This window comes from Misgurnus anguillicaudatus, chromosome 24 (assembly GCF_027580225.2).
Source record: "Misgurnus anguillicaudatus chromosome 24, ASM2758022v2, whole genome shotgun sequence".
In the NCBI taxonomy this organism is placed as follows: domain Eukaryota; kingdom Metazoa; phylum Chordata; class Actinopteri; order Cypriniformes; family Cobitidae; genus Misgurnus; species Misgurnus anguillicaudatus.
The window spans coordinates 48880515-48905494 of record NC_073360.2 but is presented as its reverse complement, the minus strand read 5'-3'; the positions used below and the strand labels follow the sequence as shown (position 1 = coordinate 48905494).

Below are 24980 nucleotides of genomic sequence, written 5' to 3'. Positions count from 1 at the left end.
GGATGATACGCCGAGGCTCGTATTTCAATATTCAGATCGGTTTGCAGCCTTAGACCTGTAGACGTGTACTTCATGTGTCAATCTCCCCTCGCCTTAGACCGTTTATTCGCTCTGCGTCATGGGGTGGGCATATTAATACCAAGTACACCATTCGAGCTGTCTCTCTCTCCCCGTGTCTCCATGAAAGTGCTAGTCATGGCATTAAAATCTCAGAGAGAGAGCGTTGTTCGCATTCTGCTTATATTTACGTCAACTATAATGGCTCGTTCTTGGCAGACGTGCGCGAACACAGAGATTTAATGCTTCAGCATCTCGCTCGTTTAAGTCATCAGGTCAGCTGGGAAAGGAGTAACTTTGCCCCGTGCAGAGGATCTTTTTCTCAGTATGGAAATAGACTCGGTCGATTTATTGGCGTGTTTTACAAGAGCGCGCAACCAGTCAGTTCTGACTTGCCTCGGTTTAAATCGAGGGAAGTACGCGGTCTCTCTGAAACAACTTCAGAAGCTCCTGGACATATGACAGCATGCTGCGGCTGTGACACTGCTCGAGCTGCTTCATATGAGACCGCTTCAGCATTGGTTTTACGATCGAGTCTCGAGGAGAGCGTGGCGCAACGGCATACACTGTGTAACCATTACACCTGCGTGTCATTTCAATTTTACCCCGTGGCAGACCCAGCATTTCTTATAGCAAGATATGCCACTGAGTCGGGTCTCCTGGCATTCTGTAGCACATACGATGCCCCCAGCACGGGATGAGCAGCCACGTATGACGGGCTTGCAGTCTCAGGGGTGTGCATAGCACCCCAACTGCTGCGAGCGGTGCGCTGTATATCTGGGACTTGTACGCTCCGCTATGGAGATGCGAGGGAAGGATGTATTAGCCGACACCGACAACATTGCGACTGTTGCGTTATTTACCGTTAAGGCGGTTTTTGCGCTCTCGTCACCTGTCGCATCTCGCTCGTCATCTCCTCCTTTGGAGTCAGAAGCATCTGAGGTCCCTTCGTGCCATTCACATCCCGGGTACGCTCAATACAGCGGCTGACGCGCTTTCCCGAGCTGCGCGCACCGGCGAATGGCGACTCCACCCCCAGACGGTTCAGCTAATTTGGAAGAAGTTCGGTCGTGCGCAGATATATCTATTGGCGTCACCGGACGATACCCACTGTCGCCTGTTTTATTCACTACCGAGGGCAGCCTCGGCGTGGATGCGTTGGCACACAGCTGGCCGCGGGGACGCGCAAATACGCATTCACTCCAGTGAGCTTAATCGCACAGACACTGTGCAAAGTCAGGCAGGACGAGTAGAGCCTTTTATTAGTCGCCCCGTACTGGACGACCAGGAATTGGTTTTCAGAGTTAATGCTCCTCGCGACAGCCCCTCCCTGGCGAATTCCCCGGAGGAAGGACTTTCTTTCTCAAGGAAGGGGCACATTTGGCACCCGCGCCCCGACCTGTGGGATTTCCATGTATGGTCGTTGAGTGCGCGCAAGGTTTAGGTGATTTATCGCAAGCGGTATCTAACACCATCGACGCGGTACGAGCACCGTCCACAAGACGGGCTTACGCGCTTAAATGAAGCCCTTTTCGTCACCTGGTGCTCTTCGCAACGCGAGGACCCCAGAGAATGCTTTACATTGTGCTTTTATATAACTTCAACATAGGTTAGATGGTAGGCTGTCACCCTCCACTATTAAAGTTGATATCGCCGCTATTTCTGCTCATCACTTACTTATTAACGGCAGATAAGTTGGCCAGCATGATTTGGTTATTAGATTTTAAGAGGCGCTCGCAGGCTAAACCCCTCGCGCCCTCCCTCTATTCCTCCGAGACCTGTCCATGGTGCTGAAGCCCTACTACAGGTACCGCGTTCGAGCCTTTGCAGTCTGCGAGTCTGAAGCTTTTGTCAATGAAAACTCTGACCCTGCTAGCATTGGCCTCCGTGAAGAGAGTAAGGGATTTATATGCATTCTCTGTTGGGCACTCGCTCGTGGTTCCTCGCTAACAGACATCTGCAGAGCTGCTGGTTGGGCGACACCTCATACGTTCATTAGATTTTACAGTGTTCGTGTCGATCCTGTCTCCTCTCGTGTCCTTTCCTCGTTAGGGGAAGCACAGGGAACAGGCTCGCAGGTCGGCTTGCAGCCTCCGACTGCTGCTCCAAACTGAGCTTAGTATGGAAGGCCATCGAGGCAAAAATGCGTAATAATTTGTTTTGCCTTCCTCCGCTGCCTTGGAAGCCTGATGTTGCGGAGCATCCGCTGCCAGCCTTTCACTAGCTGCATCCTCGCGAACCTGTGTTTGGCTCGGGCATCCACATTGCGTCCCACCGGGTTCCTTTGTGAGTATTTTTCCGTGGGGTTAATCCTACTAGCCCACGTTTCCCTCAGCAGAGCACTGCTTTGCTTACACAGCCACGGCTGTCATTTATACCTCAACTACGGTTGACTTTCGCCCACCAATAGCCCTTAACGGGGCGGAGGCTTCCGCAGCGTCCCTATACCGCTCAGATAGGGCGCTTCCCAGTCGCTGGCACTACTGTGGGTTAAAGGAACATCTAGTGCCCGGCCTTCTGCCTTAAAACCTAATTCTCCTTATCCTTAAGTGGAACCGGAGGGCTTTACGCAGACACTGGAAGAGGTCAGCCCTCAGTGGCGTTTTGGTAGGGATTCCCAATTCGTCGGTCACAACGTGACGTCGTAGTGACCGACTGAAAGGGAACGTCTCGGTTACGTATGTAACCCTCGTTCCCTGAAGGAGGGAACGGAGACGTCACGTCCCGTCGCCACAGGGCTGCTCCCTGCTGTTTATCGGCCGGTCACACTTTCCGGCTTTCTCAGCGAAAAAGAAGCTGATTTCTACATTTGCACCTGTGGCTTATATACGCACCTGGCGGGGCGGCGCCAGCATTATGCAAATATCTCAATGCCAAGTTCATTGGCGTTTTAGTAGTATTCGAAGCAGATTGGTCTCTCTAAGCGAGTTCCCAATTCGTCGGTCACGACGTGACGTCTCCGTTCCCTCCTTCAGGGAACGAGGGTTACATACGTAACCGAGACGTTTATTCACGTTAGTAAATTAAAGCCAAAAATATTCACCAAGTTGTCTACTCTATTTATAATGACAGATATTATATTTTATTTATTTTTATCAGACATTTTTAATTTCTGGAAATATTTAATACAGAATATGACAAAAAATGCAGAATCACAAAAATTCAGCATTTTGTTGATTTTGCGCTCTTCTGCGATTGTGAACAACTGTAGGAACTGACTGGCAGCCGACATCTAACTCCAGATTGTAAAATCAGTATTTTGTCTCTGGTAAGCCCTCAATTAAACTAATAAATGTGATCATTTAGTGTATTAGATATGTGTTCACTGCCAAGACGGACACAAATATGGTGGCGGTCATGGCAGAAGTTTATTCTTTGTCTTTGGTACCCATGAATTCCTTAATTAACCATGAACATACCTGATAGCTTTTGTATATGAATTCTGGTGAGCACGTCAACACCATTTCACACGAAAGTGCACCTGTTCCTATTAATAACAGCTTTTAATTGCTCTTCTCCACATAGATTCATGATAAGAATGTTGTCCCACACAAGTTTTGATTCCTACTTAAACAAATGAAGTAATATAACCACACTTACAAAAAAGCCACACAATAAACTCATAAAGCTGCTCTCTGTCCATCCTGACTAGACCCCGAAGCCGCCGCCAGGTGCCGCCATTTACACAATTTAGAAGTTCAGCTGCCGCCAGCCAATAATTTCCTAAGCCAAATTGAGCTGATAAAGTTTGGCCGAGCCGGCTAGAATTATTTGCATCAAATAATAATTCTATCACATAGAGACATACACACACAAAATATATAAACCAATACACGAGATCTATTTTCCGACTGGTTTCATAACAGCACAGTCTTGATGACGTATGCAGCGTAAAAATGCGACCTCCGGAGGCATTTTTAAAAAAAGTTGCCAGCCAGCGCCAGCATTTTTCATGATTTTCACCAAAGTTTAATGCCTTCCAGAAAATGTTCTCCTTCAGATATATAAACATACAATATACCAAATGAAAGAACAGACCCTCTGCTTTCAAACAAAAAAAAAAACGTTTCTTCCTACCTTTAGTAGTTCTTTGGTAATCAGCTTTTGAATATGGGTAGGTTTCTGCAAAAACACCACATTTTGATCAAAAAGCAGAGATAATTCCATGTTTGTGACGGACTTTTCATAGAGATCCCATTCAGAGCGATCTTTAAAACAGACACGGACATGCAGCAGCTTGCCATAGGGCAATACTTCCGGGTTTAAAAAGTTGCGGAAGGGCGCCACCTGGTGGATAATAGCGGTATTGCGGAAAGACGGAAAATCTCGTCATTGGCGGGGAAGCGTTTTCTCTTAATTGACGAGATATCTCGTCAATGGCGGGGAAAGAGTTAACTTAGACCTACCCAGACTTTTGTTAAATCTTCAGGGCACGGTTGCACAAACCTGAATCAAAGATTGATGTTATGAACCAAATATTCTGGAACAAAGAGATTTTTAGCACTGAACGTGATATAACTGCAGTAACAAACCATCGTTTCCACATTGCTAATTCACAACGCATGATTCAGTGTACATTAAAGTGAAATGTGCAAAACTTTATCCAAAATAATACTGATAACAGTGTGTGTTTATATTACAGTTTTTCTCAGTCTCATTTTCTCATTACCTGGAAAGATTGAGATCTAGTTAATCAGTATAACATATACATCTGTAGACATGTAGTGGCAGCTTCAGTCATTTGCAGCTATGAAAAGTTTGGCGGCTGCAGCAGTCATTTAGGTTTTGGCTGAGCCGGCTAGCCAGCCAATAACTTTATAACTTTCAGCCAGCCATTATTCTCAAAACAAATGGCTTCGGGCTCTAATCCTGACAGACAATTTAAGCAGAATCACAGAAAATAAACAGATGCACTCTGAGCAATTAAAGGAAAGTTTACACACACATGACTTGAATTAACAAAGTCTGCTTCATTTGGAAATATTGCCTTGTGTATGTGAACTGAACCAACATTGTAGCCATGTAATCCCCGGTTTCAAAACAAAGCAATCGATCTAAAGGTCTGAAAACACCCTAAAATTAACTTTTATGTTCCACTTTCAATGTTGACTAGTGTCTATAAATCCATTACAGATGTTATGATCTCTATATAGTCTCACTATAATCTATATGTAATTTCTGTCTGAACATCAGATCACAATCTTACCACAGTATCTTTAGTTTACAGTCAGGATTCTTCAGTACATCAGAGATCAGCTTCATTCCTGAATCTGTGAGTATATTCTGAGACAGATCCAGTTCTCTCAGATGTGATGGGTTTGATCTCAGAGCTGAAGTCAGAGCAACACAACCCTTATCTGTGATATCACACCTCCACAACCTGTAAAGAACAGAGACTTTATGTGAATTATCCAAAACTACAAACACAAATCTCTAACCTCCATCTCTTCATGTAATGTTCCTCTTTCAATCCCTCAGTAACTGAGACACTATGTGTTTAAATGTCAAATAAATCCATCACACAGCTGACTATTAGTGTTAGATGTCCTAAACCACATGAACATTTCTTCATAAATCTGTATTGAGTTCATGACTCACACTGAATACTTGATCTTATTTCCTCAAGTGTTTGTGTTCATAATGAACAAGATGTTGTCTGACTCTCAGCTAACAGAGAAAAGTTCTAAGAACGTTCCCTGAAAGTTCCCAAAAATGTTCTGCCAACATAAAAAGTGTTCAGTTTTCTTGATGTTATAAGAATGTTTTTGGGTTGTCTGAACGTTAGATGAATGTTACATTCTACCATTTTCAAACGTTATGTCAATGTCATGTTTTAATGTTCACACAATGTTTAAAACAACAACTGTTTTATAGACTTATTTGCTTGTTATGTAAATGATAGAGTAGGACTGGACAATAATTCAATATCAATATATCTCGCAGTATAATATTTTTCGATAAGGGTGATATGGTTTCTAAACACATTTCCGATATTTCGATACATTACGGCGTCCTGTGGCCGTTCACGTCAAATGTAAAAACGCATGTTAAACACAGGTCAAGGGGCTACTTCCCTCTTAAACATGTGGTGTCTTGTAGTTAAAGGACAAGTTCGGTATTTTACACTTAAAGCCCTGTTTTCAGATTGTTTATGATGAAATAGAATGGTTTTGACTGAAATTTGGACATATGATGCTGGCCCGAAAACTTTCGTGTGTTTATTGTATTACCCCCCACCTCTACAATGGCTGTATAGGTGCACAGGAACAATACTTCCTAAAATGCATTAAACTTTCGTTTACAAAGACGTGAAACTCAGCGATTGGTCAGGGGTTTTCACTGATATGCTCACACAAAAATCGCTGCAAAAGATGCTTTCCAACAGGTGTTTTAGCATTCGTTGTAAACTTGTGGACCTATTTCTCCAAACGCTTCACACCCGTATATTCTTCCGTTGACAGCTTGAATAATAGACACTCCAGCCCAGTTGGTGGCGATAATCCACCTTTGCCAATTGCAAGAATAGAAACAATGTTTCCGGTGGCGGAGTAATACCGTACCTCACAGCACATCTAATACAAGTCAATGGAGTTGGACAATAACTACGATAAAACAGCTGTTGCGGAGACTTCCGCCACTTAATATGTTCGTGTGGAAACGCACATATTATGTTCCGCACAGGCGCACACAAAAGATTGCATTCGGCCTTTCGGTGCACGTGTGCACCGTGCCGAAAACCCTGAACCGAAACGGTCCGGTTCGAATACACGTACCGTTACACCCCTAATTACCATATGTTGTTATAAAGTGTTGTAATGTTTGAACATAAGATCCAGGTATTTTCTGTTGTTTGTCTGCCTCCTGTATGTTGAATTGTAATGAACAGAGTTGGGTATAACGCGTTACTGTGTAACGCATTACTGTACTCTAATTACTTTTCCTGATAACGCAGTAACGTAACGCTTTACATTTTAAATGTATGTAATTTGATTACAGTTACCAATGACAACAAAATTACGTCCCTAGCGTTACAAATTAAGTGTTGAAAAATTAATTAAAATGTATTTTAAAATGACGTTTTGCCATTGCACGGCAACGTCTGTTAACGAGCATGCACGCAGCGTCAGTTAACGAGCATATGCTTTACTCACTCGTCGGAGACGCAAGCAAATATGTGAGCGGTGGTTGATCCCTCAAGTGGAATACAGACAATACATGTCCAAAACCTTGGCATTTCAGAGTGGGCTTTGCGCGATGACATCTGGTTTGCCAGAAGCGATCGTACAGGTGTGTTTTTAAATCACTAATGTACAATAAGGTTTTATTTGTTAACATTATTTAACTATGTTATTTTATCATGAACTCAGTGCGTGCACTGCATTAAGTAATCATACATTTATTTAAACAATTACCAAAACAACTTTTAATTGTTATATTTAACGAACTAACATGAATATTAACATTCTTTAACTTGACCAAAAAGCCCTCGCGAATGCGACAACGTGTTAAAACTAGTTTCTGTCTCCGTGACCGCGAATGAATGTAGAAGAAAGATAGAAAGATAGACAGATAGACAGATAGACAGATAGACAGATAGACAGACAGACAGACAGACAGACAGACAGACAGACAGACAGACAGACAGACAATGAATGTAGAATGTTTAATGAGAAATGTTAAACATCTGTAACTTATTATAAAAGCTACAAATATTTCTGGATCACTATATGACCAGTAATTTTAGGAGGGGGCAAAATCACACCAAAAATAGCTTTAAGCATTCAAATATGCACTGTAGTCATTACTGTTTTCAAATGTTACAAGAAACATTTTCACATTAACACTGCGTTTGGGTTTATCTTTGTAGTTTTTTAGATTTGATGTTGTCAAAGTAACTTAAAAGTAAAGTAATTAGTAATTAGATTACTTTTTGCATGTAGTAATCAGTAATGTAATCAAGTTACAATTTTAAAGTAGTAATTTGTAATTTGTAGTGGATTACTTTTTTGAGTAACTTACCCAACACTGGTAATGAAGTTATATGATTGTTTACACATAACTGTTAATATAACATAAAATGGAAAGGTAACTGTAGGAAATCTGTGTAAATACAGTATTTTACGTTTTTCACTCCTTGTAAGATTAAGAGGGAAGATTTGGTGTGTTTTAATATCATTTTGTTTATATAAGTTTAAATCCACAATACGATCAATGTGTCAAACTGTACTTTACTTTTGTTTGGAGCTTTAAGAGTTCTTATGGGTAATTCAAAAAGCAATGGAGGACCTTCCCTAAGACAGAGCATGCTGTTTGTCCACATGAGATGACTATTCTACTCTGTTTGTCATAAATGCAGATGTGGAATAAACCTGCTGTTACCACAATCCTGATGGTGTCCGGGAGGTTATATTAGGCAGAAGACATTACAAAGAGGTTACACGATCAATTAATATTTTCGGGACTTTGGAGTGTTTGCTCAGAGAAGAGCTGTCAGTCACTCAGAAGTATGAGAAGGAGGTGTGGGGTCAGTTCGCATCAAGTCACAGCTTCCAATGACGACATCATATAGAGAGAGAGAACAGATGTAATAAACACAAACTAAATTACTGGTGAGAAAAAATAAGCTTAAGCCATAAAGTGCCAAGGTAAGAAAAGAATAAAGATGAGGAGAAAAGATACAAGTATGTATGCTGCTGTGTCACCTGGTTATGAGTTATATGTATAATATAATTAAATGTCTAGTATCAAATCACTGATTCTTGAAACTTTGGCAAAAACATGTCCCACTAAGAAAAGTGCTAATTCTGTTGGAAATAAATATTATTTTTATGAAGAAAAAGAATCAATGTTATATGCATTCCTGAGGACCCCATTTTCAAACCTTCAGCTCTTCTGCATGCTTCAAGATCACTCAAGCTCCTGTATGTTTGATATTTTCTCTTAAACGTCTTCATATTTTTGGACACTGCTACTGTGACAACCATAACATGTCAACACCGTCATCTTTGTATAAAAAGTATTAGATTAGATCATGAAATAAATGTATAATTTTTCACTATCTAGCTTGCTAAGCAATTACAAGTAGATCAGTAATTTTTATTTTTCTTACTTTATGTAACATTAAATACTACAATAATTTTAGGGTCACGTTGACTTATATTTTCTCCACATATTACTATAATAGCAAATTGATCAAAACTATAGACTAACACAGATGGAACTATGAAAGTCAATACTATGACTGAATAAATCCATAATATATCAAAACACAAACACAACCCGGTGGCCCAGTTTTTTTCAGAGGTTTGTTTTTGGTTCAGACATCCATTGCAGGCATTCGTGGCAGTTTTTCCTGAGGCTTTTTTAATATGCATACCGTCATCGGATTTATACCGTACCGACCGAAATGGAGAAGTATATCGTGATAAAATTTTTGGCCATAACGTCCAGCCATATGATAGAGAAACATTGCATTTTATTATTTTAAAATTTATAGGGGTGGTTTCCCAGACAGGGATTAGACTAGTCCTAGACTAAAGTAAATGTAATAGCTGTCCAAACTGAAAACAACTTGCACGGACATATTTAAAAATGCATCAGTGCCCTTTGTTTGTCTCAAAATGCACACAAGTAATGTTTTTTAGCAAAGTGTGTTTGTTAAATTTTTTTATATTTCATAATTAAACTAAGGCCTAGTCCTGGTTTAAGCTAATCCCTATCTGTGAAACCACTCCATAAAACATTATTTCTGAATGTTCTGTAAAAATATTGCTGTAGAAAACACAATTCACTTATTAGGTTTAGATGTTGATGATTTGTTTCATTTAAAGTCACCATTGTGTTGATTAGTGTTTGTTTTAGTTGAACTCTTGACCCTTGACTTTTGGTTTACTAGTTCTTCCCTGGTTGTGTTAACTTTGTGTATATAAAACACATTTGTTATGGTAATGTAAAGTTAGTGTAATTCTGTAGCAGTTGGTAGATAAGTTGTTGTTTTAAACATTGTGTAAAAATTAAAACATGAAATTGTCATAACGTTTGAAAATGGTAGAATGTAACATTCATCTAACGTTCAGACAACACAGAAACGTTCTTATAACGTCAAGAAAACTGGACACTTTTTATGTTGGCAGAATGTTGGGAACTTTTTTAAGATTGACTGCTGATTTATGTACAACATTAAGAAAATGACTTTTGTTAGGAAAGATTCTCCCAAAGTAAGAATTCAAAATAAAATCATAAAATAATTAAATTAATTGTTTTGTTGCGCTTTTCAACCTTATGTGGGAGCCGTAATCAAATTTTACATGAAAAACTACATAGTGTTGCTTTAATATGTAAACAGTCATGTGATTGTTGTTAGTTTTACTTACTTGAGTTTTTTGGTTTCTTTAATCACAAGCTGCAGTCTCACAAGAACTTCATCTGCTTTATTTTTATCTCCAATAAATTTATTTAGATCAAGTTCATCCAAATGCTGCTCAGACATCAACAACACAAAAACTAAAGCTGCCCACTGTGAAGAGGAGAGTTTGGTCTTTCCTACTGATGAAGATCTCACATAATGTTGAATCTCCTGCAGCAGTGAATCATCACCCAGTTCATTCAGACAGTGAATCAGATTGATGGATTTCTCTGTAGACAGATTCTCATTCATCTTCTGTTTAATGTACTTAACAGTTTTCTCTTTCTTGTAGGAGCATCTTCTCATCTGTGTCAGTAGATCCTGTAAGAGAATCTGATTGGACTCCAGTGAAAGACCCAGAAGAAAACGCAGGAAAAGATCCAGATGTCCATTCTTACTCTGTAAAGATTCATCTACAGCTCGATGATGTAACTCAGATAATGAATCCCATTCTGATGATTTCAATTTGTGCGGAAATTCTGAAAAATGAACTGGTTTAGTACTTTGTTTAAACACGTATCTGTTGTTGTTTGTGAAGGAGATGTGAGCATAAAGAGCTGCTAGATGTTCATGGATGCTGAGATGAACAAAGCAGTAAACTTTCCCCTGATACAAACCAAACTCCTCTCTGAAGATCTGAGTACACAATCCTGAGTACACTGATGCTTCTGCTACATCAATGTCACACTCTCTCAGGTCTTCATCATAGAAGATCAGATTGCCTTTCACAAGCTGCTCAAAAGCCAGTTTCCCCAGTTTGAAGATCATGTCTTCATCTTTCTTCTCATAGTCCTTCTGATGTTTGATGTTTGTCTGAATGATCAGGAAGTGTGTGTACATTTGAGTGAGAGTCTTGGGGATCTCTTTTCTTTTCTCTGCTTCACTCAACATTCTCTCTAGAACAGTGACTGAAATCCAGCAGAAGACTGGGATGTGACACATGATGTAGAGACTCCTGGATGACTTCAGGTGTGAGATGATTTGATCAGACAGACTCTCATCACTGATTCTCTTCCTGAAGTATTCCTCCTTCTGTGGATCAGTGAAGCCTCGTACCTCTGTGACTCGATCAACACACTCAGAGGGGATGAGATCAGCTGCTGCTGGTCTGGAGGTGATCCAGATGAGAGCAGAAGGAAACAGATTCCCCTTGATGAGGTTTGTCAGCATCACGTCCACTGAGGTTGATTCACTTACATCACACAACCTCACACTGCTGTGAAAATCCAGAGACAGACGACACTCATCCAAACCATCAAAGATGAACAACACTTTATATTCATCACTGAAGATTTCCATTTCTTTTGTTTGTGGGAAGAAAAGATGAAGAAGATCTAAAAGACTGAGTGTTTTGTTCTTCATCAAATTGATCTCTCTGAAAGGAAGTGGAAATATGAGGTGGACGTCCTGATTCTCTTTCTCTTCAGCCCAGTCCAGAATGAACTTCTGTACAGAGACTGTTTTTCCAATGCCAGCGACTCCCTTTGTCAGCACACTTCTGATGTGTTTGTCTTGTTCAGGTAAAGGTTTAAAGATGTCATTACATTTGATTGGTGTCTCCTCTGTTGTTGTTCTTCTGGATTGTGTCTCAATCTGTCTCACCTCATGTTCATTACTGATCTCTCCACTTTCACTCTCTGTGATGTAGAGCTCTGTGTAGATCTCATTCAGTAGTGTTGGGTTTCTCTTATTTGATGTTACCTCATACAAACACTCAAACTTCTTCCTCAGATTTGATCTGAATGTGTTCAGGACTTCAGCAGGATCAGAGTCATGACTGAAATTAAAAGTAATATATTAGATAAGAACACAAGTTTGAGTTAAAAAGTACAGAGCAAAATGTTGTTTTTGCATCACAAAACACAGGGACATATAAATATGGATGGAAATTTTTTTTAAGTATCATGTGGTCAACTTTTCTTAGTCTCTAAAAATAAATTAAAATCCTATGATTTACTTGAAATGAGGACTCATGTTTTTATTGAAGTCTTGTAGTTTATTCCCAAATTGCTCAATCTTCCTCCCCTTACAGTCGGGTTCTGTTATGATTCGTCTGGATGGCAAGAATGAAAATGAAGAATCACTTAAAGGGCGGTTCCCATTATAACTATAACTATAAAAAATATAGTTTTAAAAATCATTTGATTTTAAAGAGAATAGTGGAGTTTACACCACAACTATAACGATAAAGATACAAGTAAAAGTATCATTGTGATCACTTGCAGAGCGATTTTTTCTAACTGATGAACGATAAACCAATGAGAGCCAATCAAATCTACTTGAATCTAAAGTGCACGCACACGCAGCATATTTATACATTTCAATGTAAACAATTACAGCAAGTGGAGAGATTTTAATACAAAAACTGTAAATTTTATGTGTCTCTTTGCATGAATATGTCTGATAATGAAGAATAATTTCTCATCTCTTTGACAAAATACAGGATTGTAAAAAAAATGTTAAACTACAATCATAGTTTTCAAAGATATTGTATACCTGTGTGCAGGCTGTGTTTCTTCACTCTTAAATGTTATTGGCTCAAGCATAGACGCATCACTCTTCATAGACACACAACTGAACTCTGAATCTGATCTCTTCTGATGATCTGATCTATAACACACAACAGATTACAGTTAATCCTCTGAACTGATGTACAAGACAACTAAGTCTAAATAAGTTCATCAGTAGTATAGATACGCATATTTATAAAATTCATTTTTTATTAAAAAGCAAATAATGATCTTTTTATTGGCCCTGTTAATACAAAAACTGAGTGCTTGCCTTGCACAGATGTGTCTCTTTGTGTGAATATGTACTGTATAATAAAAATAACCAGGGCTTGACATTAACACCCGCCAATCTGCCAAGTGAGGGTAGATTTCTGATACCCCACATGCCACTTTGGCAGGTCGAATATTTTTTTAATTGTAGTATGCGAAATTCTAAACAATGCACAATGCGATCCTGGGAAACTACAACTCCCATGAGCACTCCCTGCAGCCAACACAATTTACAGTATTTACTGCTGTTGTTAATAAATATTGTAAGTGTTGGCGAGGGTTTATGTGTTTATCTTTTCAGTTAATCTTCTACAGCCCCACTCCACTTTTAATATATTCATTCAAAGTTAATCTATTTATGCCTTAATTTCTAGCATGTTTTTATGCACCTAAATATATGATCTACTGATACACCTGGTTTATACCAGCTTATAAATGTAGTCTGAATTTGGGTGGTCAGTCTGCATTTGAAAGTCAATCTGCATTTAATCTAGCTAAACTAAGTAAAATTACTCAAATTACAGTCATTTTTGGGTGCCAAGTTTAATCATATAAAATTTATTTTACCAGCAACAAAATTATGGCCAGTGGCTAGTAACTTTGGAAAACAATTAGCCACTTTGACTGGTGAGCCAAGAAGTTAAAGTCAAGCCCTGAAGATAACATTTTCTGCCCATAAACATACACAAGTATAATAGACAAGAAAAATAATATTTTTTGCAAAAAAGTTATAATCATGTTTCAGAGTTTTTTTATATACCTTCTATCAGGCCGTGTATCTTCACTCTTAAAGTATATTGGATGTTTCATAGACGCATCACTCTTCATAGACACACAACTGAACTCTGAATCTGATCTCTTCTGATGATCTGAACTATAACACACAACAGATTCAACAATTAAAATAACATTACAAATATTTTTTGTAGATGCTCATTATAAAAATAAGCCATTATAGTAAATAATACCTATAAAAATAATATTTTCATATAAGTTTATTTAAAAGGTTATTAATAATAATAAAGGTTATTTATTTGATTTGTATTATTTTAATATTTTAAAGTGTTTCTATTTAAAGTACCTGCATCCTGGAGATGTTTGTGTTTGATCCATGATGAAGCTGCAGAGGTGAATCTGATCAATCTGATCTCCACAACTGATACTGAATGAAAATAACATTCAGACACAAAATAAACTTAAAATCAAAGTGAATAAACAGACATTATAATTCAGATACATGAATCCTGAGTGTTGAAGAAACAACTGCGTCAACACAACATTTCCTCACATTAACACAAAATTAACACAAATTAAATTAAGAATTATGATAAGAAAACTTTAAATAACTGACCCTAATATTAAGATAAGAAACAAAAATATAAATGAATAAAGATTTATATAAACTATGAATGATGAAGTAAAAAGTGTCTGATCTCACCTGAACAACAATGTAAAAGACTGAACTCATAGCAAGAAACATGAAAGATGTCATTAAACATCTGAGTTATTCATCAAATATTCATCTTTAAACTCTTCCTGAAATATAAATGAAAACATTAATATTGTGTTGATTAAAAATTAATCTCATCTTGATTTATGTTTAAAACATAACATAAATGATGATTTCACTTAAAGACAAACCTATAAACAGTAAATTCAGAAAACTGAAAATAATGTTGGAGTCTCTTAATGTTTTCCACGACTGTAAATATTCATAGATCAACTTGTTGACAGTAATTTTAAGATAAGAAATGATTGAATTTAAAAGAGTCGTATTATTTGGATTTAAATTATACCAATCTACCTATTTATGTAACATACTTAAAACAGTTATGATCAGTCTTGAAGAAAAAAAATTAATGACTAACTTTTAAGACTAGTCTTAAAGTTTTATGCAACCGGCCACTGAACACTCGCTGTCATCACAATCTGACTGGATTCACTTTCTCAAAATACTACAACTTTTACATCAACTACACACACAAAAATACCTGTAAAGCTGTTTATACATGTTATATTAATCACTTTGATCATCGATATGTTAAGAAATCAACTCTACCTGTTTAAAATGGCGGAAGATAAACACGAAACAATTTACTTTCACTTTCATCTGTGACGTCACTATTGTATGAGGAAGTGTTTGAGGTGTTTCTCCCTCTGCTGACAGTAAACAAACATTAAACATCTGATTACAGATTTAATTTATAAACGAGACTTAATCATTAATGTGAGTCAATATGTTTACATTCACTGCATGAAACAAAGAGCACATCAGCATTAACAATAATTAAACTCAAATCAAAATTACTCCTCTTTTGTTTAACTAATGTAAGTCTAATAAAGTCATATGAGTTTAATATAATGTAGACTAAGTGATATTTTATTATTTGTGTGAACTACATTTACATTCATGTATTTATCATAGTGTGAACTTTATCAAGTGTTTGATTTAATAAACACAGCGAGGTCTTAAAAAACACACACTTTTAGTTTAAAAGATTAATTGTAGATAAAATATAATTGTGCTAACATAAACATTTCATTGAATAAAAAGACAAAATATCACGATAATTATCAGACATTAAACATTAAAAGATGTAAAGAAAACTCCGCCTCCACTGCCACCTACAGGACATTTGTGTTATTACAGTTATTCTGCAGTGTGTCATGGACAATAGAAACATTATTCACAGTTTCTTTATTTTCTCCACTGAAATCTAAAGTGTGTGTTGAATGTGTAGATGAATTAAATGTATAAGATAACTGATGGTGCTGTTCTCAGATCAGATGCAGGGACACTGAGAAACATCAGCACCAGCACATCCGGCCTGTATCAGTGCACTGCGTCAAACATCATAGGAAAGAGCACCTGTGTCCTTAACCTGCAGGTTGTAGCACGTAAGTGTGTAAGGAGAGACATTACAGACACAAAGACTGTCACATGATCAGATATGAGGTCTGATCACAGCTCTGTCTCGTATCACAGCTCAGACACAGAGTGTGGGTCTGATCACCGGCCGGCACCATCGACACGAGCGTTCTGGCTGTGATCATCTGATGTCTGCTGGTCACGCTCTTCTACTGGAGAAATAAAAACAAATATGAGGAAGATCCCAATGAGATCAGGTGGCTCTTCATCATCACAATCAACTTGATTTCATTTGCTCTTATCAGAGTTACAGATGATTTGTTCACGGCTGATTACAGCCTAAACTAGTGAGTTTAAACCGTACTAGCGAGCAGCTCAAACATAAGAATAAAAAATATAATACAAAATAGAAAAACTAGATGAAATGAATGAAATGAATATAATATAGCTAAATGTATATAAAAATAGAAAAGATTTTATGAAATATGTAATAAATTAAATAAAAACAAATAATAAGCTGGACATCTGAAAGTGGGTTATGGCACCACAGGTGTACAGCTGTAAAATGCAGTCCTGATCAGCGACACCCATCTGTCAGGTGTGATATTGCTCAAGGTGAACAATTATTTTGTCTTTGATTTGAAGGGACAGTTTGTTGCTTTATCGCAGCACAGTCAATGTGTAAAGACCTTTTTCAGATACTTTGTTCAAACTGTCTTCTTTCATGTAAGTATCAACAAATCAAAGGATTTGGCTTTGATTCCCTAAGAAAATAAACACTAATAAAACGTATATCTTAAATTCAATGCAAGTCCCATAGATAAAAGCATCGGCCCAATATGTACATGTTTTTTACTACTAAGACGACATAATTTAAACTTGACACATAGCACTAAAGCAAACACACAAACACAGACACACACACACACACACACACACACACACACACACACACACACACACACACACCTGTTGCAATAGTTACTTTATTAACATATCGCACAATTATTAAACATGACCTTGAAGATTTGTTGAGAGATGAAATATTGCCATGGTGTTTTCCCGGGGGCCGGAGTGGGGCCACTTTTCAGCCCGGGAGTTTCAGGCCCAAGACCGGACCAATTTTTACATGGTGGAATTCCAAATTAGCACTTTTGCCAAATTGGATAAATGAAGCAACAGTTCAGCTCTTACTTTTGTGTAGTTTTAATAATACCATGATTCAACAAATAATGTAAAGGTTAAATAATAATGAAATAATAATATACTTATTCACTACAAAAAATTATTAGTAATTAAAATAAAATAATAAAGTAATTTTACTGCATACACAGATCAAGCTTGAGTTTTGTTATCAATATTAAACTGCATAATATTTGCAAAGTCTATGAATCGTCATATATTGGGTGATATATACACAGAAGGCTAATATTTCCATTAAATTTTATATTTTGCTTGTGAATAAGTGAAGAGTTTGGTTCCCAATCGCAATAAATCCATTTTGACAAATTTTGGTAAAAACGTGTTTTCTATACCAAGAAAGTGACAAGATGAAAACAACTATTTTCTGTTACAAACTTTCACACAGCATCTTTAGGTTATAAAAACATAAAAAATTCAAATCCATAACTTGATTTTCAAAGATTTATTATAAAAACGGATTATTTTTTTCCACAAAATGCAATAAATCCATGACAAGTTTTTATTCAAAATGCTATAAATCTATTGAATCAATCGCCTATATAAATGTGCATTCATCTTTGCCATGTTATATTCATTTAGTTGACTAGTTGTACACACTAATTAAAAATATAAACATTAATGTCCTTAATCAAAACACTTACTTTGTGATATTAAGAAGTCATCGGTTATACTTGACGTCGTCGCTTAACGTTTTTCAAAGCGATCAGCTGTAAAATGTTTTGGTCCTGCTCGATTTTCGTTGACTTTGAGTAAAATTATGGAAAGTTTTTCATAAGATCCTCTGGGGTCAATGTGTTATCCTGACAGTAACTTGATGCTGTCGGCCCGGCCAAACAAGCACCGGTCTCCTGAGTTCCTCTGCGTAAATTATTACATGTTGATGGCTTACGTTTCTTTCCCGTCACAGAAAACCATCACAGGTTTATCAATGCTATTAAAGTATTATTTTGTTTTTGTTTGTTTGGTGATCACGAAGTACAAAGTAGATGAGGAAAACTAGGATTCCTAGGTGTACTCAGCGCGCCGCCATTCTTTGTTTACATTGCGTGAGGTGCGCTGTAATCTGTGGAGGAGTGGATTTATGGCATTCTGTAGAAAAGGGGGAGTGGCGTTTATTGCATTTTGGGAAAAAAGGGAGAAAAGATGACAGAATAACACTGCGGAAATTGGATTTTGCATAAAATTGAGAATTTACTTTATAATACTGACCTGATATAATACTGATTCTGGCAGTAACTCATTTTTTTCAAAAATGGCGTTTTTTGCGTTTTGGAACCAAACTCTTCAAGTAGACAACAGTATAAGCCGAATAATTAAGTTGCAAATGCTATCATTATTAGACCTATCTCTCTTTGCCTCTTACCACTTGTGTTTGTCCTCTTGATAATAAATTGGTAATTATGGTGTGGTGATGGTGCAGTGGATAAGACACACGCCTTTAGTGTGAGAGACCTGGGTTGAAATCCTCTGTGACACACCATTGTGTCCCTGAGCAAGACATTTAACCCCTAGTTGCTCCAGAGCTGTGCGACCTCTGACATATACAGCAATTGTAAGTCACTTTGGATAAAAGCGTCAGCTAAATAAAATAAATAAATAAATAAGCTTGCCACATTTGGCAGCGTCCTCCTCCAAAGATCTGTGCACAGCCCTGGCAATGAGATTGTTGAAGTGCCTGTGATTCAGAGCATGTGCGCGTATAAAATTGACAATTTCTAGCACAGATTCCATGATGTGATCCAAGTTCAGCTTTTTAGACACCAAGTGCTCTTTATTGGATTATACAATGAAACTTCCAAAATTCAGCAAAACAGTCATTAGCTTTACACAGTCCTATAAGACCTTCTCAGACCCCAACATGACTGAAGCTCCGACAGATGATAGTTTTGATTACTGCAGATCTGCTTTCTCAACAACAGCCATCAGTGTCTCTTTCAGATCAATGCCACGGGTTCTGTCTTTCAGGATCACAACATGGAAACAAACTGGAGAAGTTCAGGATGAGCGGTCAAAAACACTTGTGAACACACATCAATACTCGACGGATAAGTGGTTGCAAACTTGTGTATTTCTGCACTCGATGTAGCTTTTAAGTTTCCATGTTATTATTCATGCTGTGAGATGACCGCCTAAAACTTCCTGATGTGCTTTTAAACACAATGAAATACATCACTTCAGACCAGTGGTCTCCAACATGATGCTTTTTATGTATGTTAACATTTTAAACAATGATAAAACATATGAACAAGTTCTGAGTAGATTATATCAAAAAGTAGCCCTCCAGTTTGCTTTATCCATTGATCACAAAAAGGGTTGGAGACCCCGGCCCATATCTCAGTTTTTAAACTTGTGTTTGTCGTGTTCAACAATAACAATACCTAAACATGCATTATTTTAAAAAGAGCAATATTTAGGCTATTCTTTAAACATTTTATATATCAATCAATTTTTTATCCCAACTGGCAGATTTACTTTATTGTGGTGTTAGACTCCAAAGTTAAACATTGTTAAAGGGGACATATCATAAAAATCTGACTTTTTGCATGTTTAAGTGCTATAATTGGGTCACCAGATCAGCTCATTTGCATTTTAAAGGACACACATTTTTGCTCACACCTACAAAGTGTAAATTTTAACATGTTATAATAAATGATCTGTGGGGTATTTTGAGCTAAAACTTCACATATGCACGCTGAGGACACCAAATATGTATTTGTGAAATGTCCCCTTTAAGGAAATGAATCAAGTAAAAATGAACCAACCCGTACTGTATGTTTCAGAATCACAGCGCCACCAATGTGTGGGTTTAGTTTCTTTATTTTCACATTCTGACTTTCATTATTTGCAATGTTTCCAGTTCCGTCTTTAGAAATTATATTTTCTTAAAAGAGGAGGATTTTGAAAAAAAAGCTTGATATGCACTTTTGCAGTTTTTTTTTTTTTTGCAGTCAAAGTCAAATTTGTTAAATAACAATGAAATGACTAAATGACATTTATAGAAAATAATGCATTTCAGTGTCTACACTTATTAACCGTTTCAATGCCAGCACAATGGAATAACTAAATATTAAAAATTGACTGGATTGACCTTAACTTTAGTGGTATACTAGTTAAAGCCTCAAAAAGTGTTTGGTTTGCCCAACCGACAGGGGGCGTCATTGACTTGCATTCAAAACAATTAATTTCAACTTGTTTTATAAGCTTATTTGTCCTTTTCGAGCATGATAAGCGATATATAGAAATCTTTAAGGTGACTGTGTCTGATGCACATGTTGTAATGCACACATGATTGTTTAAAACTGTTTATTTACAATCGGATTTGCATAGGATAGGCCTAACAAAATAACATTAACAAAATCTGTAAATTGTTTACTTAGTGTACAAATAAAACACATTTACATAACAGTTTATGAATAACTTACTTATACACTTGTATTTGCATATTTCAAACTTTATTTAGACTTCAGATTTATGATCTGATATATTCACTACTGTAATGAACATGAATGTACAGTCATTTATTTACTGTTTAAAGCAGTTAAAATTCACGATTTATATAAAAACAAAGCATAGGTGTAAGAGACTTTAAAAACAGTGACTTTATTGTTAGATAATTTCTTATTAATTTAAATGTTTAAAGGGATGCCAGTATGGCGCCTTGATCGGTGGCTTTTATTATTATTATTACAACAATCAACTGTGTTATTGGTTAAAGAACCCTTATGTAAATATGCTGTCTTTACATCCATTTGATGAACAATCATATTTTCCTGAACTGTTTTCTGTTTCAGTATCTCGTCATACTGGCAGTTGTAGTAAAAGTCTCGTCATGGTTCACACCTCTCTCTTGACTTTAACCTTTGACATCATATCGTGCTTTGTGTTTGTCTGTTCATCACTGTTTTTCTTAATAGCACTTAATTCTTTATCTTCATGTAGACTGGTCAAGGTTAACGTTACACTTTACTTTAATGACTTCATCTCTTCATCTATAATCTTAACTCACTCATCTGTCTTCTCTGATGTTTCAGCTTCTTTGTATGTTTGAGGTTCATTTCATACAAGTTTGTAATAATAATCAATGTCAGCTACATCACCTTGAAAACTACAAACATAATCACTTAAATAACCTGAACTTTTCCTCTCTCTGGCAGGATTTCTTCTTTGTTCAGTTTCATCATCTATTTGTGTTTAGTTTTCGTTTATTCACTGTTCACTACCTATGAGTTTTGTTTTTACATTTATTTTGAATTGTGCATAGAATGTGTTGTGTTTTATTGTAAATTTATTATAAAGTTTGTGTTTGTCCACTAGAACTTTGACTCTGCCATTCAGAAAGCGTCTGACAGATAATCAACAGCGATAGACCAAAGCTGAAATGTCAAGTTTATAATTTTTAAACTGTAAATTACTCTCATTTCATCTTTACGGTCATCAGTAGGACTGCAATCAGGACGACATACAACACAATTAATATCAGTAATATCAGATGAAACATTTGTTTTCTTTGTTTATAAGATTTAAAAATGATTGCATTGTGATTTTATTTACATTTCATTCAGTGTCTGAACTTTTTTGTAATTGATCACATAATCATCAAAAAGTCCTGCAGTCAGATCCTGAAGAACACAAAAGCAAAGACGTCCAATATTTGGATTTAGAGATAAATGAGCTGCGAGTCTTCAATGTTGTGCTGAACTTGAACACATTTCAGTTTAAGATGAAGTTAAAAACCCCAACAGTGTAGAAGAAGAGGAATCTTGTCAGTATTTACTTCAGTTTATGATCCTATGAGATTTCTTGCTCCTCTTACACTGACTGATAAATCGCTCTTATAGGAAATGTGTAGACAGAAGCTGAGTTAGGATGAAGATTTACCTCCAACACTTCAAAGTCAGATTTAGATAAAGTCACAGATCAGATCCTGTACTGAATAATCAACTCATACAGTTAAGAGGAAGTGATGTCACTATTGTGTCTTCTTATTCACCATCAGATCATACTGAAGATCAGACAGACATCTTTACATCCTCTGCTTCATAAATCCTAAAAATGAAAGAGAAAGTCAATCAGATATGAGATCATCATCAGTGTCAGATGAAGAGATAGAAAAACAAACTATTAGTGCTGTCAGTCAGTGATAGAAATGAAATCTTCAACATAATAAACATGTCAACAATCTGTTTATCACATACACATGAGCTACAACAATACAAAAACACATTTCATCTATTTCCTCTGAATATTTGATGTCAATGTAAGAGATGAATGTATTGATATGTATGTAGTATAATATAATGACACACTGACAGTTTTATGAGTTCACACACAAACAGTAAGAAAATGAAGGTGATGCTTTATTTTAAAAGTCCTGGAGGTTGACAGTCGTGTAAATAAAGAGAAACAGCATCAATGTCAAAGCTCGACAGAGAGTTGTGTGAAGTGTCCATCAGATTTTAAGAGTTGACTTTCTCTTCTTTTTTCTAATCTTCATCTCTATCATTTATCATCTGTACTTTGTGTTGATCTGTTGTGTATATATTGTGTTTGTGTTGTTATTTCTGTCTGTATTCTGATGATTTGATAAATAATGCTTAAAACATGAAATAAAAACCAAGTTGTTATAAAAAGAGTTTAAGATGAACATCTAGTCAAGTGTGCATAACTATAGAGGTGTCGGCCTATCAAACAAACCCCATTAACAAACATCATATATAATGTGTAAGAAGAGTAAGATCACAGTATTAAATCCTGGAGTGAACAAACTCAACATCACAGTTAGTAAACAGACTCAGACATTGGATTGAATTCTTATTGTGTTGATCTGACAAAGCATCAAGTGTTGTTCATGTACACTTCATATTTTCTGTTTGTTGGGTTTAAAGGATACACAGCCTATAACAGCAGCAGATCAATTTACATTTATTTCTAATATTTATATTCTAGGATTTAAATTACACTGCATGAGTTTACTTTAAACATTTATTTAAATGAGCTCTACTCACCGTACTGTCTGTAGTTTATAATGTGGATCATCTTTTAGATCAGAGATCAGCTTCACTCCTGAATATGTGAGATTATTCCATCTCAGATTCAGATCTCTCAGGTGTGATGGGTTTGATCTCAGAGCTGAAGTCAGAGCAACACAACCTTCATCTGTGATATTACACCTCATCAACCTGTAGAGAACAGAGACTTTATGTGAATTATACAAAACTACAAAGTTTGTTCACAAATCTCTAACCTCCATCTCTTCATGTAATGTTCCTCTTTCAATCCCTCAGTAACTGAGACACTGTGTGTTTAAATGTCAAATAAATCCATCACACAGCTGACTATTAGTGTTAGATGTCCTAAACCACATGAACATTTCTTCATAAATCTGTATTGAGTTCATGACTCACACTTGTAATTCTCATCAGGTATTTGATGTAAAAATCTTCCTCTATTACAGGAGGAATATGAGCTGGAGATAACATAACTCTGATCTTACATTTAAAGATGTTACAGCATTTAAAGATCAATTTCACTCAATCTATAAAAACATTATTAATGTGTGTGTCAGTGTCAATGATGGATCAATGTTTTTAATCATCTTTATAAAAACAACACGACGAGGAGAAAAACTCTTCATACACAATAATATCAGCAAAGATTTCATCAAAGAAACACCAAACTACATTTTCTGACATTTTAACAGAGGAGTTTTGTTGCACGTTGTGAAGGAAATTGAAATGAATCATAACTAATTATAACTAACATGTCTTTTACTTACAGGTTTGAACATTTGTACTGTATGCTTTTGACAACAAAATGTGTTGAAATAGATGAAGTACGTGTGGTTAAATGATTTCAATTTAAACCCCATGACTTGTTCAAGTTGAGGTCATCAAGAAAGTTAAATTTGGTTTTGTCTGCATGGTAACAGAGAGGAGTTTCTGAATTGCAGATATGAAGAATAAATCATATTAGAGATAAATGATGTGACTTTGTCATGTATCTACCCTATATAAACTTTTGTATTCTTTCTGATGAGGAGGATTCAGCCGGATTAAATCTATTCAAAGACATTGACTGGAGTCTGTCAGGTTGAACACATGATCTTATTTCCTCAAGTGTTTGTTTTCATTAGGGGTGGGAGTCATTTGGACCCTCATGAATCGATTCAGAATCAACATATATAATTAATATGTTAACCAGCATATCGATATGTAACTGTAACTGACATATCGTCTAATCATCATCATTATACACAGTGATTTTGGCAGTATTACTGTATTTATCTAATGCAGCGCACCCAGCGCCTCCGTCTGAATAACAAATGATGTTCATATTTTTACAGAAGTATATTCATGTTCTTATCTAGATCTAAACATTAAGTGGCAGGTTTTTGGAAACGCTATTAGCACATCAGATGAGTCTGTAAATGAAAGGCGCTGTTTCTTCCTGACGCTCACTGAACAGAGAAAAGGCAGATGAAGATCATCCCAACATGTATTTTGTTTTCTTGCAGTCAAATAGGGCTAGATGTATTTGTTTTTTCTTTCTCTTCTGCTCGTGTAAGCTCCGCTGTGGGTGCTCGTGCTCGTGCGGTGCGCTCTCTCAAGCTGTCCGTGTGCAGCAACCCTCCTGCAGTTGAGTTACGCCTTTTGGTTCTGATAACGTC

The 24980-nt window shown here is 36.7% G+C and overlaps 2 protein-coding genes across 2 annotated transcripts in view; both read right to left on the bottom strand.

Annotated features, from left to right (window-relative positions):
* The window catches only part of LOC129437412 (protein NLRC3-like), a 32354-nt gene extending 17347 nt beyond the window's left edge, over positions 1-15007 (bottom strand). Inside the window, exons 1-6 of the mRNA XM_073862483.1 lie at positions 14681-15007; positions 14324-14404; positions 14003-14116; positions 12959-13072; positions 12420-12515; positions 10431-12239 (exon numbers count right to left, since the gene is read on the bottom strand). Of these exons, the coding sequence (XP_073718584.1) occupies positions 10431-12239; positions 12420-12515; positions 12959-13072; positions 14003-14116; positions 14324-14355 (2165 nt within the window). The 5' untranslated portion in view covers positions 14356-14404; positions 14681-15007. The remainder of the gene's footprint in view (positions 1-10430; positions 12240-12419; positions 12516-12958; positions 13073-14002; positions 14117-14323; positions 14405-14680) is intronic.
* The window catches only part of LOC141361726 (protein NLRC3-like), a 261228-nt gene that overhangs the window by 67585 nt on the left and 168663 nt on the right, over positions 1-24980 (bottom strand). The gene's annotated exons all lie outside the window — the stretch shown is intronic.